A 21578-nucleotide genomic window follows, 5' to 3' on the forward strand; every position below is an offset into this window, starting at 1 on the left:
TCTTTTCTTGGCCAGAAGCTGAAATATAGTACTTCATTCAAGAGCTTACTTTCCGATGTGACTCAGAGTCGAAGATGCTGAAAGGGTCTCTGCAAAGGTGCCAGACAGTATAAGTCTGCTGTCTGTTTGCACCTTAGCAATGAGGGAACGGGGACCAGGGACTGTTTCTGCTCAGAGTCACAGCAATCTAGATGTGCTACTCTGGGGACTTTCACTCCTGCTTCCCTCGGGGGTTCAGAGCTTCACACACAGTCTGTCACACACACACATCACATAGACAGAAAGCTGACTGTAGCTTGGCTGCAGGCTGACAAATAGTTAAGGAGTTTTTTTTGTTGTGTAACACTACTTGAACAAGAGCACCTCGTCTCCAAGTAGCATTTTTTTTTTTTATGGAATTGAAAAGAAACATGAATGAGATACTTTGATTCAACATGGCATTGGTGTTGATCCTGATGCAGGCCCCACATGCTAAAATGTAATAGTGAAATGCATTTTCCCATTAATTTTATACAATGAGAGTGAATTTAGGGAGATGCTCAATTCCTCTACTTATTGTAAAGAGCGGAGACAATTAAAAATCATCAGCCATCATCAGAAATAAAGATTCAACATAGTTTCTGCTTCTTGACAAATTGAAATTACAAAATGACAGCTGAAGGATGATGGTAACAGTGGTGTAAGTAGAGAAAGGTATAGTCATTAACATCATTAGTCACCACGAGCCGCTGGTCATACCAGACCATGTGATGTTGTATTGTCAGTCCCTGTAAACGACGATGCAAGCCTCCTTCCAAATTGACTCAATCACAGAAAAATGACACGCGTTCTTTGTCCAGACACACTGTTAATGCACACATCGGAGTGAAGCGTCCCCTGGGGAGCGGAGCAGTGAAACTGTAGGTTTGAATACACGTAGCATGAATTGGCCAGTCTAGACGAGTAGAATAGTGTGATGCCATGGAGAGAGCCGCTACAGCTGCATGATGGGATACAGGTACGTGATCCACTCCTTTAGCCACATGGATAGAGGATGTACAAATGTATGAAACATTGTATGAGGTTTGCTGCTGAAGACATTGCTCATGCCTCTCTTCCCTGAATGCCTCCCTCCCTCTCCCCTTTCTCCTCACCCCTCTTCCCCACTGTTATGGTTTTGCCTTTTGACCTGTTACAGCCTTAGCACACAGCTTGACCTCTCGGGACGAGAAATAAGGCGCTGGCACATGATTATTATATTCTTGAATGCTACTTTTGATAATGTTATAGTGTGTCCAAATTTTACTTATAATTTATGTGACAAGAATAAAAAAAAAAGCAAGAAATTAATTGGAAATGTAATGAAATCTCGCCGTTTCGAGTGTGTTTATTTAATCTTGGGGCTCAAGTCTGTGGAAGCAGGTGTCTAAGGCTTGCACTTTCTGATGAAGTTACCTTCCGACTTCCCCCTGGATGAATATTTCTCCTTTTGCCATTAACCTGCTGCTTTTCCTCTCCTCTCATCCCAAAACATGACTGTAGCCAAGATGTCCGTCTACAAACGAATGAAACTGGCATGTTGTTTTGATTGCGGCCGTTCAGAGCAAGACTGCTCTTGCATGTCAGGCAGTGTACATAGTAACATGGACACCCTTCAGAGGGCCTACCCACTTTCCTCTGTCTCTGTTCATGATTGCGCAACCACTTTACGTGCCTGTAAGTTACACCGCCCAACACATGCTGTTACGTGTCTGTGGTGTGTGCTCCGTGTTTTGTACCATGCAGAGGTACTGTATGTGTACGTGCGCGTCTGTACTGTTGTCCACGTGCTGTGATCTGTTAAATGTGATTCCATAGTTTGTGTAGTTGTGGCTTCTGTGAATTTATTATTTGTATTTGTTTCTGGACAGTTTTTACTCTTTACGCGATTTATTCTATCTATCTATCTGTCTCTCTGTCTACCATGTTATTTTTATCTCTTGATCTCATTTTCTTTTATTTTCCAGTTGAATTTTCATCAGTATTGTTTAGTTATCATTTTTCATGAGTGTAATATGTCTGGTGGGTAAGTGGTGGTGTGGCTCTGTGGTGCTGCTGTACTGTACAGTACTGTAGGTGTTAGACATGTGGCTACCGCATGCTGCATCAGTCATGCAGTTGTGTGATAATATCACTATTGGATTTGATGTGTTTTGAACTGTTTAAGGTAAGATGTGTGTATATACAAAAATGGAACATATTGTTGTATTCTGAAGGTTTTTTTTTTGCTGCAATTTAATGATAATGTTTGTCAAATTATGTCATATCTCTTTACTTTGAAGGCTGCTACAAGCCTCCGAGTTAACACTGTTTTCAGTTTGTAAGCTTTTCAGTTGAAGCAGCTTTGCCTTTGTTTCACTTTTTTTTTTTTTTTTTTAACCTTTGACTTAACCTTACTGAACACCTGTGCAGTTTTCAGTTTCACTTTAATGCGGAAGATAAGAGAAAATCACATCTGAAATGGTGCTTTGAGGATTTCTAACAGTCTTGCCAAGCGTGATAAATGAGGAGCAGTGCACAGAAATTAAAACATGTTTTTATTGGTGACACTAGTTCAGGAAAGTAAGTAAGTACTATTAATATCTCAAGCAGCTGAAATGGCCTTTCACTCTTTTAGGAAATTATTGAAGACAATATTTTTTTCCACACAATTAAAGACTTTTTCTGAACAAAAAGTCTGAAATTATACATTTTATTTTACAAACTCAATCTTCTATCGCAGTTGTCTTTAATAGCGTATGTCTTGCAGTCTTAAACAGTCTACGACATACACTGAGAGACTGGAGGAGAATTATGGGGTAGAAGAAGAAAAATAAAAAAAAAGGCTACGGAGAGGTTTTTGTATAGCAGGAAAGAGGACAAGAAAATAGGTATTGAGAAAAGAGAATAGGAGAGAAAGAAAAACACAACATGAGATCTACAAAATAGTGATGTTGGCTTGATGAAGAAAAGGTAGGAGGACAAAAGCTCCTGGAAGATCCCCTTCCTTTCAATTTTCCTTTTGAGTGGATGGGAAATGCTAAATTGTCTGTCAATTAGACATGGCAGCAGTAGGACTAGCTATCAAAGCACTGGGTTCAGACATACAGATCTGATTTCCTTCTCAACATTCTCCCACCGTCTGCCGACTCAGCCTAGATTAGTGTCAAACATGCCATGATGAGTTTGGCTTGGCCTCTTGTAGTTTCGGCCTGCGCTGATATCCCTCGGTACCAATTACTGGCCATTACATGGTTACTGATCTCACTTCTCCCTCAACCCCCTGTAGGATTTCAGGAAAGCCTCCTCTGTCTTAGATTTCTTTCCCTTTTTAACTCAGACTTTGTCTGAACAAAGTGAGTTTAGTGAAGGAGTGCATTGGGCTTTGTCAGTCAGGGATTGTTGGATTTCCTCTCCCCGTTTCCCATCTTTTTTCCACCAGACTGAGAGGATAAGATGTCTTTATCCATGATGACTTCATGCGCTTGTACATCTGAACCAGATTTTTTTAGGGCGAGTACTGGGATAATTGATTCCTTGGATAGCGCTCTTTCATTTAATGCACCCTGTGTTCTGATGCAAGTCACATTCAGACCACACAAATAGACAGCATGACACAGACACACCTCTTTAAGGATGACGTAAACCTCTGTGTTGCTCTATGGACTTTAATGTTACAATACATGGTGACACTTTATGTTAAGGCCCACTTCTTGCATTATTTCATTGCATGCATATTAGAAGAATATTGCCTCTTTATTCTAAGTCGCTTATTAATGCCTTATTCTTGAGGCTTTATAATGACTAATAAAGAGCCAATATTGTCACTAATATGCATGCTAATAAGCAACTAGCTAATGCTGAATATGTGGACCTTAATATAAAGTGACACCCAATATTTAATTCATAGCTATTTTTTAATATGCACTGATTCAAGGGGTGTAATAATGAATATGATGTTTGTTGAAATAGATAAACCCCGCACTGAGAGACAATGTTGGACAGTCTTCTGTTACTAGAGATCATACATATAGAAACTCTGCAGTTTGTTCAGACCATGAATTATTGGAGAGAAAATAAGATGAGATACGAGCTCGAGTTAGAGGGGAAAGCTTCTGCAGATGAAGGGGTGAAAAAAATGGACAGAAGAGCGCAAAGGCGAGCAGTTTCTGCTGCTTGTGATTAGTAGTTCACAGTATGTAGATGTGGAAGGGTACAAAAGTATAGTTCCCCCTTGTGTGGTTGTGCATACTGATTCTTCAACAATTTAAGTTTAAAAATCCCTCAAGTTAGTCTGAGTTGTTCAGCTGATTCAGAAGTTTAGTGTTTCTGGTGTGCATGTTAGTTTCGTATGGTCTTTCTCTGTGACCTGACCATCATCACAGTCGGCCAGCTTCCCTCTGTGAGAGAAGCTAGAGACGTGACAGCTTTTATATAATGGAGAGGCTGAAGCTACTACAAAGCTGGGCTATGGACAAGGGGTGGAGACCCAGGGGCTCTGGAGATGCTTTCGGCTAGTCTACGGCCTTCTGGGCTGTGTGTGTGCGTGCATGTGCGCATCTTTGTGTGTGGAACGACATACAATTGTATCTCTGTGTGTGCATGTGTGTGCATCTGCATCTCATTGCTGGGGACCTTATCTATCCTGACACGGAAATTATGTTTGCATTTTCATTTTCCCAGCCCTGCTGGTCCGTCACCAAACTTGCCCTGACAGCTCCTGTCCACCAGGCAGGCTTGGTGTCCCCCCACCCACCCCCCGCCCCCCAACCCTCTGTCCTACGCCGCCTCACTACGCCCCAGATGCTAGCCAGTTAGTCTGCTGCCTCTGTGGTGCGGGCAGATTGCTAGAGACAGATGCCAGGGCCACTGTGGGTCCCTGTTTGAGGATCTGTGTCATAGGCCAGCCCTGGGCCCTCACTGTGACCTTTACTGCTGGAAGAGACTCTAGGAAAGAGTGGGGAGTGTCAGCAGCTCAGAGCTCAGTTCAAGTGCCCACTGTACCGCTACTTCTATCAGAACCAGTCTGCAGTAGCTCCTCAGTCAAGGTCATAAACTGCATTTACCAGATAATTAATTCTACCGGCATTGGTGAAGACTTGGTCAACCATTTTTAAGGAGCTTTCTAGTGTCCATGTTTGAAATTGAAATTTGTGTTCGTGCAAGAGATCTGGCCTGCATGTAAAGAAGAAGTCTCTTTACATTTGTGCTCTATCAACGTGGCTGTTTTGGGTAGTGAGTGTCTGCTGTCTGTGTTGTGGACGTCTACATGCACTCAAGTATGTAGCTGTTGCCTTTGTTTCCCATGGTGGCTTTATTTGTTCTGTCTACAGACCTCACAGTGTTCATCACATTTATGTCTAAGTGTAAAAAGTCAAAGCATTTAATGCGTTATTAAATGAGAGACGTTACATTGTGTAATCTAGCACTGAAAATGTTTAACCTCAAATTTAGCCCTTTTGAAAAATTGAATACAATCAGCCATTAGACTGTCATTACGTCTCATTACAGGTTTAGCACACTTTTCTCAAAGCATGGCTCACTCTGAGAATGGACAGTTCATTTCATTCACCTGTCTGCCTTCTTTGTGCCATACTTTAATCATCACCACCATTAGGTTTTTTTTTCCTGATTTGAATTATTTATACATTTTATTTTGGGTTTCTGCCCTCACGCCCTTCACAGATGGTACTTCATCATAGTTACATTTGATTTGATATCCATCCACCGCTCTTATGTTGATGTCTCTATTTCCTAATGTGTCTGTTTCATTACATCCTTTCTCCCTCTGTGTGACCTGCCACTTGTCTTTGCATTCTCCTCAGCCAAATATAAGTATAATGGATATGTCAGATCACGTAAGTGTGTTTCTCTGTCCTTCTCCATTCTGCTCCAGCTCTGTGTTTAGACTCTAGACCCCTCTCTATGTCATGTAACATAAATGGTACTGATGCTTTGCTTTAGTATTTGCTTTGTTGTTCCTTATCCCTTTAGAATATACTCATGTTGTCTTGTGTCTTATACAGAGACAAAGTAAGCTCACAGTTTAACCAATGTTACATATCATGTTTAACTCAGACAGGCTGTTTAAGTTATTTCTCATCAGATAATTCAACATATATTGACAGGAAATTAAAGTAATTAATTCCTGATATTTGTAGCAACTGAACATAAATTATTTTGTGTTTGATAATATCATGTACTTCCATGAATTATTCTTTTTGTATTGTGCTGCATGTAGCAGCAGATGGCGCTACAACACCAGGGAACAGTGGAAGTCAAAAAGAGGCTGGTGTTCGATTCAAAGCTGATTGCAATTTAGGTAAATCTCTGGCAAATAATTGTTAAATGCATTACTTTTTACTCCACTGGTTAAGAATAAATTTTAGTTCTGAAATGATATTCATCCCCTCTAACATTTCATATGTATATTTTTATTTAATGTATTTGTTCTTATTAAGGACAATGATGTTGAAGACTTTCTGTTTCCTCTTTGCCGCTTAGCAGAGCTGCACTGAATTGCAGCAGTCATAATATCAATGTAACTTTGAATTTAACAGTAGCAAAACAACAATGCATGGCGTAAAAGGCTTTTTCATGCAGTTGCAATGCAGATGAAGAACAAAGCTTGCTCATGCGGCAAACACTGTAGAGGCAAAGCCAGCTTAACTCACATACAAAAGTAAACATTTTTAGTTGTTATTCCTCTGCCTCACCATCCAGTTTACATTGGGTCACGGCGATCTGATAAGGCTTGCATGCAGGACAGTACCATCATGTGATTAGCATTTCAGGAAGGGACAGTTGCCGTCTGGGTTGTTCAGGATGCACAGTGGACCTGCCAGGGCGGTTGAGCGCTCTGTAACGCTGCACGTGTTTGACAAGGGCCAGATGAATCCAGGAGCTATCGGTGGCGCCCCGTAAATCAAGGAGGCAGCTGACGGCCGGGATAAACGTCTGTTTATCGCCCAGGGCCACCCAAGCATGCTCTCTCCTCCAAACAACCAACCAACCACCCTTCTACCAAAGAGAGGAAAAGGGCTCCTCCTCTCCCATTCAACTTTACAACCCCTTCAATGCATACAAACATATGGGTCGACTCTGCAGCCACCATCCAAGTGTGCGTGTGTGTGTGCGTGCGTGCGTGTGTGTTTGGTGGATGAACATCAGGTGTACGTGTGTTTCTACATGCACATATATTTGTTCTCATATTAGACACAGCAGATTGTCACTGGACATACTGTCAGGGTTACAGTGAGAGTCAGCATGTAAATGTTCCATTGAGAGCAGAATGACTGCGTCTATAATGCAATTAAACCACATTTCTACACACAATCCAAAAAGAATCCTTTTAAATGTTTAATGCTAAAAGTTTTTGAATTAGTAATATTATAAATTATTAGTTATCGTTTTATATTTGTTGAAATGAAAGTAGTGTGCAGCACATTATGCTTGAACTGACACCATATCTGATTGGATTTGACTGGCTTTAGCCAAGCCGTGTCTCTGCTTTGTTCTACCACAAAGTGTAGCGCATCTGAGAAATAAAACTCGGAGACTTCTTACTAATTCATGTTTGTCACGAATGCAAAGTAAATGAACGCTCCACTTGAAGCAGATAAGAGATGTTCAGTTTCAACACCAGTTTTAGAGAAATGATAAATGATTCCTGCTTTTATGGCATGAATTTTTGGCTTTCAGAAAATACTTAATCAAAACTGAAATGATGGAAATTGCAATCTTTTTCTCAGAAACAAGTGTTTATTCTTATACAGTTTAATAAGTATCACATATTTATTTGAAGTTGTTGAATCTGATTCTTATGTACCTATTGCCTTGTTAATGTCCTGCAGTGAAATGATGAATTTTAATACATTTCCCCTGTCCTCTAATAAAACAGTTCTATAATTTAAAACAAACATGACAAATAAATAAATGACTCTAGTTAATTTTCTGCAGTTTAACACTATAGTTTAATTGCTAACTCATTTATGAGCACAGGCTTTCTCACACTTTTTATTCTCCATTGTTTGACAGTAATGGATGAAGTTAAACCGTCTTTTCAAAACCGATCTGTTAAAACCACCGGCTTCACCTCCACCTCCATCACCTCAAATGCGTTCCTTCCCAACACTCTGCACCCCAACCAGGACCCCCTGGTCAACCCGGGCACAATCAACATCCCCCTTGTTAATAACCGTAAAGGAAGTCTGCTTCCCATGGGGCCGGGGCCTGGGCCTAGGCCTGACCCCTCGAAACTGCGCCTCAGTATCTCAGGTCCTGGAGAAGTGGTGGCCAGATCCCTGGCTGAGAGTCGGCTGAACCGGGCCCGCAGTCTGCCGGTGAAATACCGCTACCACCCCAGTAATGCCATGCTGCTCAGTCACAGTAGGCACTGTAGGTTGCCCCCTTAGCGGGATGCATCAGCCAGTAACCCCGCCTGTCCCGTCCCTTCATTTTGTCTTGTTTGTTGCATGATGGTTCACTCTGCTAGAGCTGCTTCTGTTGTTGCTCCTGCTGCTTTGCCTGCTATTGCAGTGGCTGCGACTGTCTACATTGGGGGTGGGGGGTGGGTGAGGGGGTGTCCAAACTGAGGAGTGCTAAAATGAGTTTAGAATTGGCACAAAAGAGTTGCTGATCAATGTTTATTTTGAGAAATGTTGCAGGAGTTGTGAGCCCTCAGGATACTGACCTTTGGGAGCTGAAATAGAAATTTAAGTTTTTAATCATTTACCGTGAAAGCTTTTATTACCCAGTGGCTGGAAAGCATTTAATTTTATTGTTGTTGGTGTAAGTGAGAAGTGTTATGCTTTTCCTGTTCACAAATTAAGTTTAAACCAGGAGGAGTCTGTCAAACAATATGGCAAGGAATGCATATTTTCTGATGTGGTATTTTCAGAGTCCATTGGAGAGAGAATTATTAGTAAAGTGGAAAAGTGCTTGTGATATTAGCTATTCTGAATGCCCAATTGCATAAAGGAAATGTCAGAGAGTGACATTTTATTAGAAGGCAAAGTCATATTTCTTATCTTTTATTAGCAGAATTAGTTGACAGCCTAGGATGGGTGCTCAGAGAATAATGAATTTCCACATGCTTGGAATAGTCACGGCATGCAGCGTGCACATTGATTTGCACTAATATCATGCTGTGTTATTGATTTCTAACCAAAGGACTAATACGGGTTTGAAGTGACGGTGCACTTGGCATTTGTGCTGGGAGAGTGCAGAGTGGATAAGAGTATCTGGGTGCCTGTCTGAAAGCTCTTGAAACTAACAGACAGTAGTGTAGATCAGACTACTGTTAGCTTGACTGAAATCTTCAGACGACTGGGCCTGGCCTCACTCTGGCTGCTCTCTGTCGTCCTCTCCGTCTGACTGGGACTCAAGCAAAGTTTGAAAACTAGTGCCCCCCCCCCCTCCCCCCCGCCGTTTCTCAACACAGAAAGCATAGTTGACAGGGAGCTGAACTTAAACCTGATCAAAATACTCTTAAAAATAACATGACTATGGCTCAGTGTCAAGTGTCACCACAATAATGGACTATAATTAATCTTACAAAAATAATTTATTTTCATTTAAACTTTTAAGAATAGTCCTCATCTTTTTCTGCTGGAGGACGATGTGTATTTAGTAGCTGCTTTGCTGATTCATAGTCACACCCTGTTAGCGTGCCCTGTCCTTAGCGATGTGTGTTTAGTGCTGGCATGGAGGTAGAACTGTAGAAGAACCATTGTGCACTTTAGAACTGAAGTAATGGGGTGGGATCAGATAGTTTTAATAAAAATGTAAACCATCTCCATAACCCTTATTTATCTCATTGTCATTGCTTTTGCCCGTGCCCCACTGACAATGACAATCTGTACCATCACATGGCAATTAATGGTGTAGGTAAGCATGGTCACTCTGATGCAGACTGCTAGAGGTCCAACCACCTGCACAGTTTAGAGGGTGCACTGAACAGATGCTGTAGTGTATCACCGAAGGCCCTATAAAAGTGCACCTAGAGGAGCCAAAATATGGGGGTTTTGGGATGTGAGCCTTCCGTAACATTTTGAGGTCGTAAATTGCTCTCTTCCTCCGTGGTCTTCTCCTGCCTTTCTCTGATTTACCACCCGTTACTAATGCTTTCTCTACATTTTCTCAATTTGACACTGAATTATTAATTTTCCTTATCTTCTGTTCAGTTTTTTTGTTTGCAATGATTGATTGATTGTTTTTTTCATGTCAGGTCCAGCACACATCCCCAAACACCTGTCTCTACTCTGACATTCTGTGCATGTGTTTGCAGTCGAAGACGAGCATCCATCAACTCTCTCGCCCAAAAAAAAGCAGCGCAACGGAGGGATGCGAAACTCACCCAACTGCTCACCCAAAATGATGAGGTAAGAGACGTTGATTTTATTCTCCTTCTAGCCTTCAAACGGGGATTGAGAGGAAGTCAGATGCGGGGAAGAAGGGAAGGGAGGGAGGAAGGGATGGAGGGATGTGCATGACTTCAGAGGCGGATGCTGCTGATGGTGAGGTGGTGGGAGTTTGGATGGATGGGTGGGGGCAAATTAGGGGTGGAAGAAGAAGGAGGTAAGAAACTCTGTGAGAGAAAGAGAGAGGAGAAGTGCCCTGTTAGGCTCTGGCTGTTTAGGATGGCATGCTGTCAGCTGTTAATGACAGAGCTGAAATAATATTTCTGTCATGAAAAGCGGCTGTGAGGAGCCGTTTGAAAACTCCTCTGGCTTTAAAGTCCCAGCTGTCACCTCCTCCGGTCTGGTCCACATGTGCTCCTTAAACAATGCTGGCACTAATGACACCAGCAACCAATCAGAGGGACCTGCATGGTTACTTTGCCCTCAGGCTACTCCTCTATTGTGGGAACCCCTGTGAGTACTGTTTCTGGTACTTAAGGCCATATGTGAGATGTATCATCACAATCAAATATGAATTCAAATATTACCTTCCTTTTATCCTGTCCTGTGGAATTAAATTGCTGTTAATTGATTTTGAAAGATAAAAGGGGCAGGTTTTTGTGCTCCTCTGGCTGCGAGGCGGGGTTAGCAACATGACAGCATGAAAAATACAGGGAGGCCGAGCCGTGCGGATTGGGACAGCGGCATGACGGCATAGTGGGGAAGATCTGACAGGACAGGGACACTCATAGCTGCGCAACCCTACTCTTAATGAAAGTAAGTGTTATGGCCGTCTTTTATGACTTTACAACAGAAAAATCTAAAGAGAGAGCTGTCCGGTTTTGGCCACGCACTCTTGACACTGTTAGTATTTGCACACTGAAGCTGCACTGCAGTAGAAACGCCTGCATCTACATAAAGAAGTATATTTTCTTTATGGAAAATCGAAATCTCTAAAAGCAAATTGAAAAAAAAATTGCTTTATGTACAGAATGTTGCATTTCTGCAAATAAGAGTAATATACACAAATATAAAATACAAAATAAAATAGTTTTATTTTGATCATTTCACTTTTTTACCTCAGTTTTCACTTGGTATACATTTTTATGGTTATTATCGCACTGTCCTTACATTCAAGTAGAGTTCTTTGTATGTTGGTTCTGCTAGTTTCCCTGAGGCAGCGTTCCTCCTACTGCACTGGCATGCCTGTGCGATTTTGTCCAGAATACTTGTCGGCCTCCCCCTCAGTTCTCCAGAAAACAAGCACTTAATAAGCCTTCACACTTGCCGAACCATTAGCCCAACACAGAGTCATACCCTTCAGTCTAGTTTGCAACAGAGCATCATTTCAGATGCCCTCGCTCAGAGGGAGAAAACTGCTACAAAAACAACAAGACACTGGCACATTTCCAGCTAACTGCTTGTTTAAAAGGCTGTTTAGTTTGCCTAACTTAAAGCACAAAACCTTTTCTTCTCTTCCCTTTTTGCTTAGGAGATGGTCCCTGTTTGCCATGTAATATATGCATCTTTGCTTTGATCTCACAGTGATAATAATTCTTGCGAGTTATTTACTCAGTTTTGAAAACGCTTCAAAGCGATGTCAAAGTTTTCTCTGCTTTAGGGGTGCTTCTGTATTCTGCTGGCTCTTGGGTACTGGGATGACAGGTCCTCTGTTATAGGTGTAGATTTTTTTTTTTCCAAGTCTTAGCCCTCAGCAAAACATCAAATTACCCATCACAGTCCACAGCCCCCCTTTCACAGCTGCCCCCGTCAACATATAATACCATATATATTAAACAGTTGTGCTTTACAAGGTGTGTTTTATGCACAATGAAAAGTGATTGTTTGAGGTAGCCTTAGGGATACTTTATTCTACAAGCAAGGAGGGGGAAAACACAGTAGAGAGCTAGCAAGAGAGCGAGCATACGTATCAAGTATGGTTTTTACAGGACTCGCAGCCTGAAGGCCTTTGTAAATAAATAATGATCAACAGATTGGCTGTGGGCTTTTGAAAAGCATGCCTTTGTCAGTTTGCATGATGGGGAAAATTTTCAAAGCAAGAGGCTGCCTCCGTAGTCTGGCAGAGAGGGATTGGGGGAGCACGCCCATCCCCAGCTTGTGACTGCAGAGTGATACACTGGAATAACTCAACTCTGTTTGAAATATATACTGAGGGAGGGAGGAAGAGAGCGAGAGAGAGCAGGTGAGGCACTGGAGTGAGACATGCTGTAAGGGAAATATCTGTCCTATATAAAAGTGCATCTGATAAAATACTGTATCTCACCCAGGGAGAATATTTGCTTTGCAATCCGATGTATTTTAAATTCGTTCAGTTCAGAAATGTGTTTTTGTTCGGGAAACTTCTAATAAAAGATCCAATTAAATGTAAAAAACAAATATTTCAGATTCGTATTTAAAATTAAAATCTGCGCATTTTTGTAAAGACTAACAGTGACATTTAATCACAGCTTGCATCCTAGCTGACCTGCCCTTATTATGGCTGTGTCGTTTGCATTAACACCGTGGCATTTACACCATTCCCACCAACCTTTTTGACGGGTCATGACTGACAACATGCATCCAATCGCAGAAGATGTCACAGTATCATCCGCAGCTGATATCCCTTGGGCGTGGCACTGTGGCTCAGACGTCATGTCTGCTCTCCCCGAGTCTTGTGGTAGGTTCAACCGGAGGCAGAGAGAAGGCAGAGGGAGAAGGAGGTGTGTGGAGCCTGTGACAGGCTGCCAGTCACACCGCTGACAGCTCTGTGAAAGATAGCTGTCTTGGCAGAGAGAGCTGGAGCGGCAGCCCGCCTGCATGCGCCAGTCAGCCCCTGTGTGGAGGCGAGCAGAGCTGAGCTGAGCAGATTGAAGTGACGGGGGCTCTGTGGAGTTGATTGGCGCAACACGCGCCTCTGGATGAAAGATTCAGGCTGAGTGTAAAAACACTAAATGCTGTCAGTGTTATTATCACCTGCACCAACTGATAGAGGGAAGAGAGGTGGGGAGAGAGGGTGGCTAATTGACAGCTTTTTTTTTTTTTTTTTTAACTTTTACTTTTCCTGCGATGGTATGCAACCCAAATGCAGGCTGAAGGAAGAGGCAACATCAAAGCCTTGTCAGTGAATGACAGTGTTGATAGAGGAGAGAGTGATACTGAGAGAGATGTATGTCAAATTCTTGAGATGTTTTCTCCCATATTACTCATATGTCTGTCTCTGCAGTTCCCCGTTTTTGGAGTCTGTACAGCGCTGTTTTAACCGAGGACGGGTTGAACTGTAAATAAATTACATTTGCATTGCTGTTAAACAAGCAGTGTTCATTGAGGAACGGCACTAAATGTTTGCATTTTTGGCCTGACTCAGAGTTTAGGTGAAATTTTCTGGATTGCCTTCAGAGGAACTGTGAGAACACGTCTTGTAGAATAAGTGCAAGAACAAGAGAGGCGGTATAACAGGACTGACAGGAGCCCTTTCATGGTCAGTGTTACACCGGATAAAACTCAGCAGCCCACTGCTGTGGATTAGCCTGTTTGGTTGTGACATGCTGTTGAAACATTAATGGCCATCAGTTGGGAAAGCAAAATGTGATTGGGCAAATTCCTGAAATATTTAAAGTGTGAGCCTGTTGGAGCTTTTACTATTTGCGCCGCATGGCGTCAGGAAGTGGAAGAGAGGGTAAAAGCTGGTAATTGGCCTTGTGTTGTCATGCCATTCAGTCAGTAGCACTCAAGTCTTGCTGTTCTCTGCACCACTGCGAGCCCCAGAGTCTTTGAGTTTTCTGATGACTTGATATCAAGGACAAGAAGGAGTGGAGGAGTAATATGGTCGTTATGAGACCTACAGTATGCAGTGCAGTAGAGTTTAACACCTTGAGAATGGGATGGACTTTAAATATGTTGTATTAACAGACGGTGTAGATGCAGGTGGTCCTTTGCCACAATTCTTCGACAAGGCCGGTCTGACAATGAATATGTTCTGTTTTCTCAGTCGACATGACCCCCTTCTAATCCCTGGAAATGAGCAAATCGAGAACATGGACATGAACGTGAAGAGGTATGACTCGACAGGGATGTTTCACTGGTGCCCATCAAAGGACATCGAAAAGGTCATCCTGGTGAGTGGTGCGAAGAGCTGTGTAACTGCCATCCTATAATATAAAATATACAAAAAAAGAAAGGCTAAAGTAAGTATGCTCAGGAGTGAAAGTTTCCCCTCAATATTGTAGTAGCACAATCACATACTAATATGTATTGAAATTTCTCTCACTGCCTCTCTGTTGTGTTAAGGTGAGTTTATTGTTTCTTTATATATCCACCAAGGATCTGTGAACGGCATTTCAACACTCCATGCATGGGTTTGCTCAGGTGCAGTGCAAGAAGGCAGTTTGTAAGCATTTAGGTTTTATGCATAATTTGTCTGGGCATGGATAACCCCGCCCAAACACAGCCACCCGATGTACAGTGAACATTTAAGCTTAAACTGTACATTTGTTGCTTTATTTTACCAGTACAACAGTGACCCTGTTGCTCTTGAAAGGTTTAACTTAGACTTTAAAGATGATCCTGCGTGAGTGAAGCCACCAAAAAATGTTCCAGATGTGGAAATAATCAGCATTTGACAAAAATGTTTCAACAAAAAGTATGAGCAAATTTGCAGCAGTGCTCCTTTGTTGCTCTTAGATTTTCCTTTTGTTCCTAATAAACAAAGACACAGTTTTAGCTCCAAACCATCTGGTGTCATAGTAGCATTTAGTTTTCTTTACGTGCGCCCAAACTTGCAGTCGAAAGCACATCAAGCGTGGTGTGACAGGCGACAGATCTTGAAAGCAGGGCATTGCATTGCTCTTTCTCAACATGAACTTCATACAATAGAGGAGCTTTGTTTATTTATTTACCTCTCTGATTTATGCCAGGGGCCTATTCATACATACTGTATGTGCCTAAAATCTTACAAACTGCAGTTTTCAGCCTGATTGAATCAGATGCCCGTTGACAAAAAGACCACATGTTTGTTCTTGTTTTTGTTCCGTAAAATTCCTATTTCTGATGATCCAATAAACTGCTTATAAACAGAATAGTGGTTAACCAAATTTTTGTTATGTTTAAATAGTAAGGCCTGTAAGTCGAATGCTTTAATGATGGGCTAAATACTTGGTTAACAAACTATTTAATGTGCGTTTATAACAGTTTAAACACTGATTGAACTAGAATTATCTCATGCACATTAACCAGTCTTTGAATGACAGCACTAATTTCTATTCTGTAAATGTGTGTTTGTCTCTGTGTGTCTCTTCCTCTCGTCTCTGGCTGCGCTCCTCCTCCTTACCCCTTTCTCTCTGCTCTTCTCCCCCTTCCCTGTGTCCCTCTGTTCCCTGCAGACCCGGAGTGAAGCCTCCATGACAGTGCTGAGCGGCCATGTGGTGGTCTGTATATTTGGGGATGTCACGTCCGCTTTAGTGGGGCTGCGAAACTTGGTGATGCCTTTAAGAGCCAGCAACTTCCATTATCACGAGCTAAAGCCTATAGTCTTTGTGGGCTCGCTGGATTACCTGCGAAGAGAGTGGGAAACTTTACACAACTTCCCGAAGGTCTCCATATTACCTGTGAGTGCACCAGTTCGCTGCCGCCGGAGACACATTTAAACCAGAATCTCTGTGCAGCTAACAAAGCTTTGACATTTTGACTCACACGCTAATCCTGAGAGCGATTTTCACTTTTATTTGGTCAACTCAATTGAATGATCACTCCATGAGAGAGCAGTCAGCCCCCCTCATCCAGAGCAGTGACACATCCTGCATATCCAAAGTGGAGTTTATGTGTGTTGCAGCTGCAGTGCCCATCACAGATGGCGTGGCTTGCTGCCTTAGAGCTTGTTAGGCCTGGCTTGACTGATGATCAGAGGAGAATCCCAAACACAGCCCTCAGCGCAGGCTAGCCTTTAGATTAGTCCATGTCTCTGATTCTCCAGTGCCCAGTTAGATCAGTGGAATGTCATCGCCTCAAAACAAGAATACTTGTTAACTAATTTCCCAAAGCTCCACTCCGCTCACTTCTTAAATTTGTTTTTCTCTCCCCCATGTCTGTCTGCTCTCTGCGTTTTGCTTTCTCTCTCTCTCTCTCTCTCTCTCCCCCCCCCCCCCCCCCCCCCCTCTGTCTCGCTCTTCGTCTCTGTTCTCCTCACCCTGAAGGGTACACCATTAAGTCGGGCAGATTTAAGGGCTGTCAACATCAACCTCTGCGACATGTGCGTAATACTGTCAGCCAATCAGAACAATATCGAAGATGCCTCACTGCAGGATAAGGAATGCATCTTGGCGTCACTCAACATCAAATCTATGCAGTTTGATGACAGCATCGGGGTCTTACAGGCTAATTCCCAAGGTAAGGAGTGTCCCATTAGACTGCATGTGCACTGCTGCCCAAAGGGGACAGGTTGCGGCAGGGAGGAAAGACAGCAGTCAAAGATGAAAAAGGAAGGGAGGAAAAGATCTAGGGTGGGATGAGAAGGCCACACAGGAGGGATAGATGTAGTTTGTCGAGCACAGAGTCAGCTTAAGTGTTCTTAATTAGTAAGTAAGTGGCATCTACAGAATAGACTGACTTTACTGTAATTCCTGAGGAAGCACACTCACACACAAAACATTGTGCTGATTGCTTCGTCAAACCTTTGAAGAGTGTTTACTCCATGTAATTTTCTGATCATTTCAGTCTTGTCCCTGGTAATTACATGCTGCTAAACCTCCTTGATAATATTTTTTAACGATGTAATCAACATGACTGTGTCATTTGATGTTGTTCCCCCTGATCTGGTGTCTGGCAGATTGTCTGGAACAGATTGTTGATGTTTGCAGACAAACACACGAACCTGGCATCCCATCAGGCCTCATCATCATTAAGCAGCTAGTACAAATCACCAGGCAGGCCAATTCAGCTGCTCCTCATTAGTCACAACAAAACAGCGACACATGCACGCACACACACACCTTCGTGTTATAATGCGGGTGCACATGTGTTCACACACACACACACACACACACACACACACACACACACACACACACACACACACACACAGATATTCATGCCAGTGCTGTCTATCCACTCACATCCACAAACAGGTAATCCTCAGTTTATGATTAGCCCAAAAGGCATGACATGCCTTGAGCTCAATACTATTTAATGCCATCACAGTGACTGTTGTAAATACAAATCAAAGTTGAAGGTCCAAGAGGCCATTATTTTTTAGTGTGGAGCACTTCCACATGCTTTAGGAGAATGCCAATGCTGTTATTTCTCCGGCCTTGAGTGAGTGATGTGCTGTCGATAGCAGTGCCACCAAGGAACAATAAGTAGGGGTAAATCTTAGAGCATGCCGCTCTGGGGAGCAGTATTCACAGAAAGCCACCTCAGTATGGAAGCCCACTAGCCTATATCCTCTCCCAGGGTCGATGGATGGAGCCTATTGTCATCAATAATTGGGTCTTACATCAACCACCCATTTCAGTGATAAATACTTCACTTTAGAAAACACATACACACATACACACCGCAGTGACATGCAATCATGCATACACAAGGACCCAAACGCACACACCCAGACACTGCAATTGTATCATAGGTATTGCTTTGGGGATTCCTTCCTCCTAGCGATGCTCCTATTCAGACACTGTCTGTGGAATTTAAAACAAGAAGGTGCAAATGAATAAGTAAACATGCTCTTTCCTGGGGGAGAGCTTCTCACGGCTGCTGTAGCATGTAGTCAACCACAGAGCACCGCTGTGCCCGGGGGGCTACAAGGAAAAGGGGGTATGTAACCCAGATCTCACTTGTCTATTGTGCGTTGTAGTTGAACAGACGAGGTTACAGCCTCACAGCAGATGAGCACACGTTGTGTGTGATCAGGCTGGCTTTCAAACTCAAGCTTCTTTAGTTCGGGCAATAAGGAAATCATGCATTGATTGTCAAAAATGGTTTATATATAACAATCAGGAGTATTTCATGTGTCGTAGTTGAGAATGTTTCATGGTGGATTTAGATTCTTGCTTGGATTCACTCTTTGAGCTTCGATCGGGGAGATAAACACTTTTGAGCTCCTCTGGTTTTGCAGCACTCTGGCTCTGTCTTAGGAAGACATACAGCACTCTGTTTTGGAGCTCACCAGCTCTCATTGCAACTTTTGAGCTGTTTGTAACCTAACAGGATTTGAAAGCAGCTCAGCAGCAGGCCTCATGTTATCCCTGTTCTGCTGTACACACAGCACAGAACGGAAACTGTTCTTCTGCAGCTCTGTACTGTCTTCATGTTCACTATCATACAAGAGCAACATTTTAGAGGCAGTACCCAAAAACGTGCTGTCACTCTCCAGTGGAGTAAACATCATCCTTTATGGACATCGACAAAATGATGTTCGCACTGTCTGAGCTCATGCTCCCTGGTTGACTCAGAGTGTCAAACCTCTGCTATTTCCAAGTTCAATAATTGGTATAACAAGAGTTATGATTATCCGTGCTTCAGTTCAGTGTGTGCTTCTTGCTGTGTACTAAACTATTTGGTGTCTTTTCTGTTGCAAAGGGCTGGGAGATCTCTTTTGTAATGTAAGCAGCTCATTGAGTTTCTTGACAGGAAAGGCACACTCACACTCACACACACATAGAGAATTTGCAGTCCTTTTAAAACTTTGTGACCTGAATATATTCCCTGCATTATGTTTCCTTGGTAGTGGCACTAGAAGCTGGCATTTTGCTGTCGTCAGCACTAAATGATGGATGTCAAAACACAGTTGATGCATTATGCATATAGCATTACAGATTTAAGGTGTTTACTTGTCACTTTGAGGAAATGCAAAAATGTGAAGTCATGTGAATTCATACTCCTGTCACTTGCACTTGTATTTCATGGTTCTCAGCCACGCCATTTCCGATAAAAGGTTTTCAGGATCCACTTCACCAATTTTATTGTAACAAAATGAACAACATATAAAATTTATGTCTGTCCGTTGATGGAGGGACGTGAATGCTAAATATGTCTTAGCTGACCCCTGAAAGCACAGTATCTGTATTGCAGATTTTAGGCAGGTGCCTTGTTCACTTAGCCTTCCCCTCTTCCTTCTTTGCTTTTTTTTTCTGTCAATCCACACATTTATGGCACAGAAAGCACACATCAACAACTTCATGCTGACTGAGCTGACATGCACTATGTATAATGGTATTGATACAGAGTTCCAGGTCGAGGCCTCATGCTTATGATACATCAGTAGTAAAAGACATTTATGGGACATGCAGGTTTTTGCTTGGGCTGCATTTTTCTATGGAAGAAAGAAAATGCAATGTACAATACTGCCATGCAAAGTCCAAAACAGAACAAAACTCCAGACCAGAATTAAACTTACTTTCTGTCATCTGTCTTGCCAATGACTCTGCCGAAGAAATGGATATTTACTGAGAAATGTCAAATTTGCAGTTGGCTAAACTATTGTGCAGACTGAAGTCACTGCACTGTGGTTGTGTAATCTGTGGGCTCTGCACTCTCTATCACAGAGAGACCAACTAAATGGCTAAAACAACAAGGGAGCTGTATCAAGTTAAAGCTAGCTCATGAGGTAGCCACAGGCAGCCTGAGGGAAAGCTAAAACTAAAGTTGCTTGATTTTCTCCCACTTTGATGAACTGACATCTTGGCAATTCAGTTAGTTAATCCACATAAATACATAAAGCAGCAGCTAAATCCAATCAAGATGGAGAAAAAACCCCAGTGAAACTCCTGCTAAAGCTAACCAGCTTAGCAGATCTCAGTAACTGCCATCTCAGCTTCTGATCCATTGGGAAAAACATGTTTTAAATGTATTAGATTGTAAATTCACTTACTGTGTTGATTTGAATATAAACAAAAAAACTGAGATACAGCTAAATTCAATCAACTCTAACAGTCAGAATGAAGTTGACTCTCTTTGAGCAAAATAGTTTAATGGACAGGAGAGTTGTTGTTAGATACTGTGTTTCTCCCCTCATAGATTAGACAAAGCCGTAGTGCAGCATAAGAAGGCAAAGGAAGGGATTGCAAACTTTCAATCTGTTCTGCAGTTTGTATCCTGAAAAAAGCTTTTTACTAAACTTCTTCTGTTTGTGGTTTTCAGGTTTCACGCCTCCTGGAATGGACAGGTCATCTCCAGACAGCAGTCCAGTACATGGCTTTGTGCGTCAGGCTTCTATCACCACCGGATCCAACATCCCCATCATCACAGAGCTAGGTAAAACTGTTTCCACCCACCTCACACGCAAATATTGCATGCCATACCCGATAACCTCAGACCAACTCATTGTTCATTGGCAGACATAGACGCATAGAGCTGACTTAAGCGTCATGCTGCTACCAAAAGTTCCAACTCATTCAAGGTCAACTGGACTTAGGAATGCGTGTTGTGGAATTTTTGTTCACTTTCATATCAGTAGCTTTGGCCAACTCAAGTTCATATTCATATGTGAAGCATTGGATCTGGCTAGCTTTTGTCAAGTGGTGATAATGTTTGCTGCAAGGGTTGGAAAATATCTGAGGACAGTGTGGACTACTGTAACTTGAGGATGTCAGATGGGCATTTTTAGGACTGTAGCTACATCTCCTGCAATTTGTCCACTAATGCACAAGAGAAACTCAGCCTGATGGAGAGGGTGAGAGAGGAAGAAACGGTGCGAGAGTGAAAAGGTAGTGGAGAAAAAAAAACTGCCTTGGTTGCAAAATGGGTCCATTTATTAATAACAATGGCAGTGGCTGTATTCCCACTGGTGGTGGGGACTCATGAAACTTTCAGATCTCTGAGGGGCCTTCTAAAGCAGCAGAGACTGGCTACTCTGTCTCCCCTGACCCAATTAGGGAGCAATGGAGCATGAGGCCAGCTAAGAAAAGGCCAGAAAGAGAAAGGAGCTACCTAATGTTACTTGTAACCGGGCCAGCCATTACCTGCAGAGAGGCTCTCCCTTTAGACTGCTGACCGCATACGTAATCATCACAGCGAGATGCTGTCCGTGCTGGACTCATGGGTTGCTGTCCGGGACTCAAACTGTAGAAGCTCCAGCGTTGTGCCTCAGCCTGCCCATAGCTAACGAGCCACAGCAACACTAGATGTGATAACATTGTCCTTCAGGAGAGGAAGAAGTATGAGCGTGCAGAGGAGAGTGTGGCTGCATGT

General features: G+C 42.6%; 1 protein-coding gene across 18 annotated transcripts in view; it reads left to right on the forward strand.

Moving 5' to 3' along the window:
* The window catches only part of kcnma1a (potassium large conductance calcium-activated channel, subfamily M, alpha member 1a), a 131880-nt gene that overhangs the window by 97210 nt on the left and 13092 nt on the right, over nucleotides 1–21578 (forward strand). For 10 of the 18 annotated variants that reach the window (XM_076743859.1, XM_076743867.1, XM_076743863.1 and 7 more), the window contains 5 exons: nucleotides 10286–10379; nucleotides 14386–14512; nucleotides 15776–16000; nucleotides 16586–16778; nucleotides 20529–20642. In XM_076743859.1, coding sequence (XP_076599974.1) covers nucleotides 10286–10379; nucleotides 14386–14512; nucleotides 15776–16000; nucleotides 16586–16778; nucleotides 20529–20642 — 753 coding nt within the window. Of the gene's footprint in view, nucleotides 1–1521; nucleotides 1696–5822; nucleotides 5856–6238; nucleotides 6320–10285; nucleotides 10380–14385; nucleotides 14513–15775; nucleotides 16001–16585; nucleotides 16779–20528; nucleotides 20643–21578 lie in introns of all 18 variants that reach the window. The other 8 variants (XM_076743854.1, XM_076743856.1, XM_076743861.1 and 5 more) reach the window with 4 other exon arrangements.

This window comes from Chaetodon auriga, chromosome 11, assembly GCF_051107435.1.
Source record: "Chaetodon auriga isolate fChaAug3 chromosome 11, fChaAug3.hap1, whole genome shotgun sequence".
NCBI classification, from domain to species: domain Eukaryota; kingdom Metazoa; phylum Chordata; class Actinopteri; order Chaetodontiformes; family Chaetodontidae; genus Chaetodon; species Chaetodon auriga.